This window comes from Taeniopygia guttata, chromosome 3 (assembly GCF_048771995.1).
Source record: "Taeniopygia guttata chromosome 3, bTaeGut7.mat, whole genome shotgun sequence".
Lineage (NCBI taxonomy): Eukaryota > Metazoa > Chordata > Aves > Passeriformes > Estrildidae > Taeniopygia > Taeniopygia guttata.
The window spans coordinates 62,369,190-62,381,088 of NC_133027.1; the positions used below are offsets into that span (position 1 = coordinate 62,369,190).

Here is an 11,899-nt window from a genome sequence, read left to right on the forward strand (position 1 = left end):
AGAGAATTTTAACTGATTGTGAACACTTAAAGATATGAAATAGTATTTTTATTTCAGTCCACTTACAGGAATCTGCTGTAAAGAGCTCTGAGATAAAACCACTCTGTGTAGTTAGAAGATGCATAGTCAAGAATAAATTGAGACGATCTCAGAACAATTATTAATATTAATTGTTTATATTTAGAAATAAATTCCTGTCACTACACTTGCATATTTTTTTGCTAGCTTATCAAAAATTTGTTGAATTTTAATGCCATAGTCTGTTCACAGACAGATAAAGGTTTGGCAGAAGACAAGTGTTCTGAAAAAAACAACTTGAAGACAGCACACACATATATTCAACATCAAACAGGTATGGAGGACTTGTCTAACCACTAAATGCCTAGCACACACCAGCCCATTATTAACAACAGGGCTGGGAAAACCCTTTTGAGACATCAGTTCCAGTTCCCCATTCCTACAGGAAGAAGCATTAAATTGTGTACTGTCAAATTTTATCTTCAGTATGTTAGGTCTTGGAATAGTCTTCTAATAAGATCAACAGGGAAGGGAAAAAAACATCCTACCCACTTACAACTCCCTCCCTCCCCCCCACCATATATGCTTAATCGTTCTAAAAGTTTAAAGTCTCTTAAACCACAAATTGTGTTTAAAGCATTCTCTCTCCTCTTTGGCATTTAAATTCCTCACATTTTACTACAGAGGTGAAGGAAGAGATAACTCCTTGAATTCTACCAGGCTGAAATAGCCAATCACCCTCTTATCTTAAGGTGGAATTTTGTCTGTGGTCATCCCAAACCCACTCTCTAGGTTTTGCTTTGAATTTGTCTGTCCTGGGCACAGGTAAGTACCTACATTAAAGGAAAGCTCTCACTAGAACTTCTATTAATTCCTTCTGTTAGAGAAGCCCTACACGTTGCACATGACATGCACAACAGGACAGTTATACTACCACTGATTAATCCATCTCCTTCTAACCTATTTAGTGAGGGACCTTCTTTCCCCACCCACCAAGTATATAAACTTCCAAGTTTAACTATATGCAAAGCGACCTTATTACCCCAGCCCTTCAATCTCCTTTATATGTTGGCCCTCTGCATCAATAATACTTCCCCCTCAACAGTATGACACGAACAGATTTCATTACTATGCTCAGCTTTCTGACCACAGGTCATTAATAAAGGTATTAAAAAAAAAGGTGTCTCTGGATATTATTCACTTGTATTTTCTCTTTAGGATCAAAAGCTGCTAGACTGCATTTACTGCCATCCTCTCTTTACACAGTTTTATACACATTCACACAAGTATTAGAAGTTCTTGTGTGACACCAGATCAATCTTTGCTATACTGCAAAGCTAACTTAATTTCTTGTGAAGCTTTACATTTTGTTTTTTCACCCCAAGAGGAAACAAAGAAAACCCAACCCAAACCAACCAAACAAAAAATTCACCTTCAATAAAGTAACCAAGAATGCTGTTAGATCAGATCAAATTAACAGCTCTATAGACCCAAGATCACATTTCCTTCTTCGGTAAGCACTGTTCATTAGCCCGCAGCCATGCTGTTCTAGCCACAATTTATCAGATTGGTTTGTTTTGCAAGAGGATACAATCTACCTAAAACACCATAAGAAATAAACTAGTACCATGAATCTAGGAAAAATGCACAGAGCACACAGACACTCACTCCAGTAATGAAACGAAGCAAGGCTGAGCATGTACGTTTATTTAGCATTTAGCAAGCAAGTTTATTTAGCACTAATTTCCAGATAACACAGCAAGATTTGGACAAGATGACACTTTTTGCATTTCCTTACAAAATAATTCACTACCTGTAAAAGCCTAAAGAACCTCTGTACAGACTAGATAGAAATCATGCATCTGAACTGTTGATGAACTCCCAGCCATAAACCCTCATGAACTGGGTATAGGTTATATATTTATAGCTTACCTTGGAGAGATCTCATTATTTTGTAACTGCTACACCTGGCAGAATGCCTGTGTTAAATTACATATTAAAACGTGTCTATATTAACAAATATACTGATTGCATTATTATTTTATGGACTATTACTAAAATTTATTTTGAGCATGGTAAGCATGCATCAGATACAACCAATTGTGACCAGATGTTATCACAGACTCAGTCAGCTTTCTAGCACTTCACTTTGGTACTCAATTAAAATACAAAATCACTAATGTCCTACTGTTAATGGATTTGCTAGTTGTTTACTGTGAAATAATAAATTACAAACATGATCCGTAAGCTTTGTGTGTGCATTTATAATTTTTGTTAAATCAATAGTTTCATATAAAGATTTAGCTTATTGGGTTGTGGGTGGAGGGGCCAGAAGGAAAGGTGTTGCCAAAATTTTGCTTTCTGTCATCATAATCTTTATTTGTAAGTAACTGATGACCAGTGTGTGAGACTTCACACACAGCAGCATGAAGTCTGCCAAGCAACACCGTATTTACTTATGGCATGTAGACAAGGCACATGCAAACAAGCACAGGTAATAAATATTTAGCATCCATGCTAAATACCAAGCAGAAACACACTGCTTCCCTGTGCATCCCAAGAGGTTGTGCTATCATTCCTCACACATGCCAAAGGCTGTTGTCACATTCGTCCCGAGCATAGTTCTGCCTCTGGAGTGACAGCTTTACATCCTCCCTCCATGCAAACTGACACGAATCCTATTTAGCTGTATTAAGATTAAATGAGCTGAGTTGGGAAGGATCCAAATCCAGTCTCAGTCTAAAGCAGACAGACTGAACAGAGTGTTTTACTAAAATAGCCTCTGCAAAATTCCTCTTTTCCATTTACAATAAGGTGGCAGTTAGCCCCACTGAACAGAAGATTAAGTAAGAAAAAGGCTTATATTTAGAAAGTATTGACACAGAGTCTTGTCCATAAATCCTAGCCAGAAGGTCACATCTCAGAAGTCTTTACAGTACTACTGTCCTTCCCCAGTGGATGGTGGTTTACACCATCCACCTTTGTTATTCACTGTCTACTCAGCCAAGAAACAAAGAAAAATCACCATCTCTGAGGGAATACAAACCTAGCCTTGCCAAGCAAAAGGATAAACACAGCTGTATTTTTTTAAGAGATTAAAGAGTTTTTGTACACCTTATCCATGGCTTCCAGTGAGACTTAGTCCTAAACCAGGATTTCAGATTATTCTAACCAGGATATTTCAAGAAAGCGCTCTGTAATTAGCAAACAGCTAACAAGGCAGAAAGAGATTATTCACAAATAACCTTTTATATCCATACTTTAGAAATTATATATTTGCTTCCCAGTTACAGAAGGGCCCTCTCAGTTAGATGTTATTATATGCAGCAATATATCACCTCCTACTGATGAAATACAGCCAGAGAGACTGAACATTTATCAGTTCTTAGGACTGAGCACAGTTTGGTTTTGGCTGTTTTTGTCTTTTGTTGGGTTGGGGTTTATTTTGGTAGGTCTGTAGAAACTGCTTATGTAAGTTAACCTAAGCACTTTTAAAAAACCAAAAGTTCAACTAATTTTAACGTTATAGTGATAAAACATTAATTACTTATTACCACAAAGATAAGCTTGTTTGCTCTTATTTCACATTTCATTTAAGTGAGCTAATACATAAGTCCTTCACTGCATTGCATTTTAAGAAATGTTGCCTCTATTGAAAATACATAGTAACAACAATCTGTTCTGATTATGCTCTTCAAAGTTCAAAAGTGCGTCTGCTCCAACGACTGCTCAAAGCGCCGCATTAGGCAGTTGGCGCTCCAAGGGAATTACCGTCTCTAACCGGCACAGTAGCAGCAGACTTTAAAATAAAACAAACAAAAAAACCCACTAGAAGGTCGGAAGGAGAGGCGGTGAGGAGGTGGTGGTGTCAAGAGAAAGAAGGAGGGATAAAAAAGACCGTTCAATTGAAAAAAAGAAAAAAATCCAACCAAAAAAGGAAACAGGTCTTCGATAATAACTGGTAAAGACCAGCGTGGAGAAGTTTTAATAAAAGTCCCTAGAATTTATTTTTTAGGTGGCAAAACAAGGAGGGAACAAGCTTTTTCCTATTCTTTACAGATGCATACATGCTTTACAGATGCATACGTGCTTCCTGTAGATAAATGCATAGGCCACAAGCATACTAAATGGCAGCCGGCGCAGTTGTAGCATTTCTCGTTAAGCGGGAGCGTGATGAAAGCTCTTCTTTCCAGAGTTACTCGGGAGCTCTGTGCATGTCTAGCACGGAAGCGCTGCACAGGACGGAGCAAACCCACCGCCTGATCTCTGGAGCACAGAGATCCGGGGCTGCGCGCTCCCTTTCCCGGCGGCGGGACAACGAGGAAAGCCTCCAGCCCACCCGAGGCGCCTCCGTCCTGCCCGCGGCCCTGCGTCCGCAGGCAGCCGCCCCAGCGATCCCTCCCGCTCGAGCAGCCGCTGATGTGGCTCCCGAGCGGGGCGCCCGCCTCTCCCTCCCGGCGCCGCGCACAACTTCCCAGGGCGCTCGAGTCGAAACGCCCCGTCCAGTGGTGGGGAGCAGGGACCGGGACTCAGCCCTTCCAGCCCGGCAAAAGCCCGCGCCGCGACACCCGGAGGCGACCGCCCCGCTGGGCACCCGGGCTCGGGCGAGCCCCCAGCGCCGGGCGGGCGGGCCCCGGTGCGACCCCGCGGAGCGCCTCCCTCCCTCCGCGCCCCACTCACCGGCTTCGGCATTTTGGGGGTTGTGAGGGCTGCTGCTGCTTCTGCTACTCCCGACACAAACGTTCATGCAGCGCCTGCCTCGCCTCTGCCGAGCGCCCCGTGCGGAGGAGGTGTAGGAGGAAGGAGCCGCTCCCGGCCACGGCGGCAGCGCAGCCCGCGAGTGCGGCGCCGGCCGCCCGGCGGCGGGTTAAGTATGGCAGGTGGGGCCCGGCCGTGACTCACCGCCGCCGGCCATGCCACCGCTCCCCCCGGCGCCTGCCGAGCGCGGCACCGGCCTCGCCCAGCTGCGGGGCACCCCTGCCGGCTTCGCTTCGACGTCCCCGGCGCGCAGGGGGCACCGCGGCCCGTAGCCTCCGGCAGCCCCGAGCCCCCCGCCGTGAGAGACGGGCGGGCGGGCGGCAGGTGCGGGGGCGGCGCCGCCCGAGCCCCCGGGCACGGCCGGGCCGCGCGGGGCCTCGTGCGGCGCCCTCCGCGCACGGCCCCGGCCCCGCGGAGACCCCCGGCCCTGCCCGGCCCGGCCCGGCCCGCCGCGCCCGCACCTGCTCGGGCCTCGCCGGAGTCGGCGCTTCCCAAGCCTGTGGATGGCACGGGGAAAGCGTCCGGCACAGGCGTGATGCCTTAGGGGTGGCCTGTAAGAGTTGCTGTGTTTCTTGGAGTGCGAGGTCAGAAAATTTGATTACTTAGCAAAACACAGGCTTGCTTTGTGTAGTAAAGCATATTTTTAGCAATGTCAGCAAAAGAGAAAACTTTGAAAATCCATCTAAGCTCAGGAACTATAGACTATACTTCAGCTGGTTCTGACTTTTCGTAAAGCCTAAAAAAGTTCATGCAAGTAGCGTAACAACTGATAAGCATACACAGAAAACCAAGTTTGTGTCTCTGCCCCTTATTCCTTCTCCCTCCTCACCCATGAATGTAATGCACTTCTGTGATAGTCTCTGCCAGGAGCTGCTGGCCTCCCACTGCATCTCCTTGCTTGGCTGGTCACAAGAACACATTGATTTACATAGTCATGGGCAACGAACGGCCTGTAGCGCTGTGCCAGCAATGGCACGTAGTTGAGCTGTGAGATTGAGGAAATTGTGCAGTCTGTACCCAAGCCGCTGTCTGCAACACCCCACTTTAACCACTGTCTGTTTAGCATAGGACATAGGATGGGAACAGGGAGGCATAGAACCAGGAAAATAACATCCACTACATGGAAAATATAGAGGGCAGGAGAGAGCCTGGGAAATATCAAGGGATGGTGACAAAAAAAGACAGCCCCAAACAATACAAGTCTTGCTTTGGCAGAGTTCCAAATGATGTCTTCCCCCACAGAGTCCACCAAGCAGCACTTGGTTGTGCCACATTAAAATAAAAGAATCATGACTGTCAGGTCTGTGAAAGAAAGGGGAGGAGAGCCGAGTTGGAGGCTGAGAGAATTAATGGTAATATTCCTTTTCTGTTGCATGATCCTCAGAGATTAGAGGCGGCTTTACCATCAAAACAGAGCCATGGGGGCGGCAGCTTGCAACAGCAGGTGAGAAGAAATAGTCTAAGCTGAACAGCTTCCAGGAAAAGGGCCATGGGATCAGACATCCTTGGGAAACAGATATGACCTCCATTTTCAGTTGAAACAATTCCACTGAGATTTACTTGGGTCAGGTTAATTTAACAAAATATGCCGACACTCAGTTGGACTGGGTTAATTTAACAAAAATGTGATCTGTGAAGACTTTCTATGCTCTTCTGTTAAGCAATAAGTTTATGGTGGGATTCATGCCTTATTCAGCAGGATGACACTGGAAATGAACCAGACCAAATTATCACAGTGTTTTGGGTAGGCTGCCAACCACAAGAAACTACCATTCCAAGTAAGAAGTGCTGTAAGAACTCAGCTTCTGCAGCTCTCACTCAGAACCCTAAGTGACATTCTTAGATATTTTGTGGGGGGGATGGAAAAGGATAGAGATGAGATATTTTCATGCCATAGTCTTAAAATACAGATTTTGGCTGTGACTGAAAACAGAGAAGTCAAAACAAATGTGTGTGTCTGTATCCCCTTGAAACAAAGCATTGAATGGATCTAATGGGAAGCCCATTTCCATTCTGGGAGATTTTCATTCCCAAAATCCTTTCCTGTCTATAGCTCAACATGGGCACAGAGACCATCACCCTGGGGCTTCACATTGAAGAAACTCCATGTCAGAGAGATGTCTCATTTAATACATCATATTTAGTCAGGTAAGTGTTTGTTTCCATATGTTAGTTACATCTCCGAGCTTTAACCCCTGCTTTTGTTGGGTTTTTGTTGTTTTGTTTTTTTTTCCTAACCCTTACCATTGCTTCCTAAACACACAAACCTAGGGGCAAAAGGAATTTAGGCAACTAATAATTATGTGTGGCAACATACAATCTCTAGGTTCCTGTTTGCCACAGCACATAAACTTGTGCCATTCTCCCACAGTCACCTGCAATACATGGGGAAAGGTAGATACCTCAATGGCATCCATAAGTACCAGCTTGCCCAATACTGCTCCGCCCAAAACCAGCCACTGTGAACATTCTGAGCTTACACAGGAAGAATAGTCTTCAGTGGAAGGAACCAGAATAATTGCCAGTTTGGAGTATGTCTTAGATACCCTTCGCTTCCTTCCTGGGCTTTTTCCTCGTGCTAGGTGTGTTTTCAAACCCTCTTGCCTGCAGAGCTCAGTACCTTATTGAAGACTTGGCTAGGTAGGTGTCTTTGTGACAGTACGAAACTCTCTTCTACAGCTGGGTCACTCAGCTCCTTCCTTTTTATTTCTCTCCCCACCTGCCCCCTAGAAGGATGGGAAGGTATATAATGCAAGCCCCTTCTTCCCTTTTATACAGAATCCTTCCCATCCTTTCCAGACACAAAGCAGTTCCCCTCTGCTCCAGAGTGATGGTAAAAGCCCTCAGTTCTCTGGATTTCCTGAGAGTACCCTGAAAATTAGTATATTGAATTTGGGGAGTATGGACATTGTGTATAATGCCGATAAGCATTGTATACAAATGCTTAGAGACTGGATCCTGTTTGGAGTGTGTGTGAGGGAATATCAGAGAAGTCATGAAATGGGCACAAAACAATCAACCCACGTCAAGACATCCTGGGGCAGAAGTTCAAATATAGAAAAAAAACAGATACAAATATGCAATCTGGGGAAAATTCCACATTAAAACTCTACAGAACTTGGTTGCTTCTGGATTTAGGCATTAGTTAAGCAAGAGAGAGCTTTTATGGCCACCTTAACCATATCGTCTTCAGTCAGACTTCACAATTAAGCATAAGACCCAAATCAAAATGAAGCCTTTAAGTCACAGGATTAAGATCTGCACTTACTCTTAACCTGCTTTATTAAGAGGATAGCATTACCAACCATTTACAGGAATTAATAAGGCAGAGGAGGTGACGAAAGAATCCCAATTGCTCAGCAGGTCAGTAGCAGAACCCAGTTTCTGTCTTCTTACCTGTAACAGTTCCTGTGACTTACTGACCCCTAACCAAACTGTGTCATCCTCATCAAGCCCGCCTTCCTTCTTTTAGAGAGAAGACCAATTTGATTTTCCTGTTATCCTTTAAGCTGTAATAAGATTTAAACTTGATGTGGATAATTTATGAATTCCAAGTACTTGTCTGGGTTTGCCCAAGCAAGTCCTATCGCTATGAAGTGGCTTTTGCTTAACAGGCTTTGTGCCGGCCAATTTTTAGTCAACATAAAACTTCCTAAGTCAGATCATCCTGGAACTGGGAAACATGAAATCTTGTGCCCTAAATCCATCATTCTTTGTTGTTCATGCAGAATCAATAGTCTCAAGAACAGAGAGATCTAAACTCCCTGTTTCTCTGAATAGAAAATTTCATCCAGGTTAGGCAAGGCATAGCTGGGAGAGTTTTGAAGATTCTCTGCTGGTTTGTTTGCAGATTTTTTACTAACAAAACCCTATGGCAGCTAACTCTGTGCTCTTGACAACTCACGGACTATGCATTTAGTATAGCAGCTAGAAGAAAGAACATTCATTAGAGTAGTTAACGGAAAGGATGCCACATTTTGAGACATACATAGATTTAAGGAGATTTGCTGTCATGTAGGACAGTCAAGAGTCTTTGACTTTCTTTGTGAACTGGAAGAGCTGTAAGAGGAAAAAAACCACATGTGATTACTGACAATAGTTTCTTTTTCATTGTGCATAGCTGAATAAGCAGCTTATTACCCATTGCACATTCTGAAATTTTGCCATTATAATTATAATTCCTGAAATGTCAGACTTCAGGAAGAGTGACCAAGGACCTGGTGAGATATAGTTCTGCACTGAGAGCTACTTCCCCACTACCCACACTGAGCTTACTGAAAACCTGACAGAATGAGGTCACAGTGGACCAGCATCTATTGGCAAAGCCAATGTCTTGAGACATTCTCTGGTTTTCTTATGAAGGGGATAAATGGTGTAAAAGAGCACAAGGCTTGTGCCTCATTTTTGCTTGTTCCTATGAGAAGCTGCCGCCAAGTTCAGTTGCTTATTGTTCCTACATGAAAAGCCACTCTTTCCAGGTTCAGTTTTTTGTTGTTTTGCTATTTTTTTTTCCAGTAAGCACAGATTGGGTTTTTTTTTCCTGCACCAACAAGAGGTTAGGTGCATTCAGGCCTGGAAATAAACCTCATTCAATGATCCAGTGGTTACATGCTGGGAGATCCTTACCTTTGCCTTCCTAATCAATGATCCTAATCATCAATTTGTCTTCCAGCAGCACCTCCAAATAGTCCTTGGGATTATTTGACTCTTTGATTGGCCATCATGGAGCCCTACGAGGACATGGTAAATTATGAAGAAAAGTATATATAATTAAGTTTATGAAGGATTATTTTAAAATGTTGTAAGAAGGAAAAATAATCAGACAAGGCTTCAGGCTTTTATCTGTTTTGTTCTTACCCATCATTAAAGGAGAGAAAAACTTCAAGGGAGATTAGGTTTCTTCTCAATAAGTTGTAAGAAGCCTAAACACAGTTTGCTTTCAGTTCCCATGAGAGTTGTCTTAGTAACTTCTCTAGTAACACATTCTTCTTCTACAGGAAACTTTCACAGGGTGTGATGCAAAGTGTGCAATAAAATCTTCTTTTCAACTAAAACAAAATATAATTTGGCATTTACATTTTGTGTACACTGAGACTGAGAAATTATTTACAATGGATGGTGAAGGCAAGACTTAGTGGTAGGCAAAATACAGATAAAATATTACTCAAAGTAAAGGCAGGTTTAAACATGAAAGTGACCAGGGAAGGCAAGTCTATGGTAATCATCTTTGTAACTGAAATCCACATGAATTATTGATCTACCAACAAATAAACAAATAGAAAAAGCACTGAGAGTTTTCTGAATCTATTGAATAAGAACAATCATGTGACAAACCATTGTTTAAAAATGTGTGAAATGACGAATGAAGTTCATGACATACTGAATTTGTAGAGATTATACCATATGTGTAAATCCAGCAATGTTTGTCCAAGGCTCAAAGCAAATGGAAACTCGGGCCAACGCAGCTTTTACGTCTTAAAATGAAATTATGATCTTAATACTTATGATAAGAAAGGAAAGAGGAAGGGAGTTCCCCTGGTTAAGTAATCTCTATTTCACCTTGATATCTTCCTTTGTGCTTTCTATTTGAAATCTGATTAAAAGCAGGGCTGAGTGCCATATACTGCAAATACCCCCTGCAAATACCCACTACATCCAAGCACTTTCTATGGGAGCAGCTCTTTTTAGTGGCTTTTTTTTTTTTTTTTTTTTTAGTTTTGTTGCATTTTTTCATTTGGCTGATTTTGCTTTTTAACATCAATGTAGAGATATATTGAGATAGTGCTGACAAAAACTGCATGTAACAAATGTAACAAACATTAACTAACTTAGTTCATGTGCTTCATAGACAGAGCACAGATCTGTGTTTAGAGCACATGAGAGTGGTAAGGAAAGTCGGGGCAAAACAAATGCCCACTGGTTTTTTTTTACTCTAAATTGTTTTATAATTACATATATTGCTGACATCTGTATTGCTCTGACTGTGGGAATGAGGCTGTAAGAGTTCAAAACCACAAGTAATAAGCTATTTCAATTTAACTAAGGGTGTCCAAACTCAGAATTTCAGAGCTAAGGGTTCAAAGTTCAATGTACAATTTATAGACAGGGTACCTTTTCTTTTCCTGCGATATGATACTGACTCACACCTTTTAAGATCAGTTTTAAGGTCACATTGTTTGACTTTCAGCATAAACTAAGCTCTTGAGTTTCACCTGCTGATTCTCAAATCCAGCATGTAATATTAGAAAGGCCTTAAACCCCAGTCTCAAGACTGAATGGCAGTGATTCTACCTCCTGATCAGTTCTCTCCAGAGCCAAGTGCTCTTTCAGTGTAAGCTTTGAAAGTTGTTTACATTGACAGGTGCTTGTACTTCTCATTCAATTTCAGAAGCTGCATTATCTATAAGGCAATTCACAGTTAAATACTCAGCTAAAATAAAACATCTAGCATGGCTCTTGCCTTGCTTAAGTCAGTAATATAAGCAGGGCATTATTATGCAATTTGGTGCCAGACCATTTTCTCATATTTTTCTCTAATTGAAACAGAAAAAAAAATTGATGCAGAGGTTACTGGGTAAAGTTCAGAAGTCCCAAATATCTAGCCTATTTTGCCGTTCAGGACTAGCTCTTTCAGATATCTTCTCATATTTTGCCTAGCCTGATTTAAGTGCTCTATGCAACACAGCTCTCTTTTGTAGTGGAAGACTGGTGAAAGACAGAATCTAATAGCAAGAGAAACAGAAAATATGTAATATTGGGGATCACTTTATTACTGGTCCATACATTATGTCTCCTGCTCTGTATCACTTGTGTTTGCTGCAGACATGAACATTTCCAAGTGTTATTAGGAGAAGAAGTTGTTTGTTCTCCCTCATACCACAGCTTCCCAATAGCAGTGCAGGCTGCACAGGGAGCTCTCAGCACTGAGTAAGGAGAGAATATACTAATGGAGATTCTTCACACAGATAGAGAGTAGCTTTGACCTCAGTGTCTCATGAGTAAGACACCAAGCTGGAGTCTGAAGTACAAGTATCCACCTGTCTCTTGGGAAATCCTCTGTTTGCTCTGTGATAACAATAATGCTGAAAACAGGCGGGCACTGATGAAGACGTACGACCAAGTA

At 42.5% G+C, this 11,899-nt stretch overlaps 1 protein-coding gene across 1 annotated transcript in view; it reads right to left on the reverse strand.

Moving 5' to 3' along the window:
- The window catches only part of EZR (ezrin), a 36,718-nt gene extending 31,856 nt beyond the window's left edge, over positions 1–4,862 (reverse strand). The window contains exon 1 of the mRNA XM_030269553.4: positions 4,699–4,862. Coding sequence (XP_030125413.1) covers positions 4,699–4,710 — 12 coding nt within the window. The 5' untranslated portion in view covers positions 4,711–4,862. The remainder of the gene's footprint in view (positions 1–4,698) is intronic.
- Positions 4,863–11,899: the final 7,037 nt, after the last annotated feature.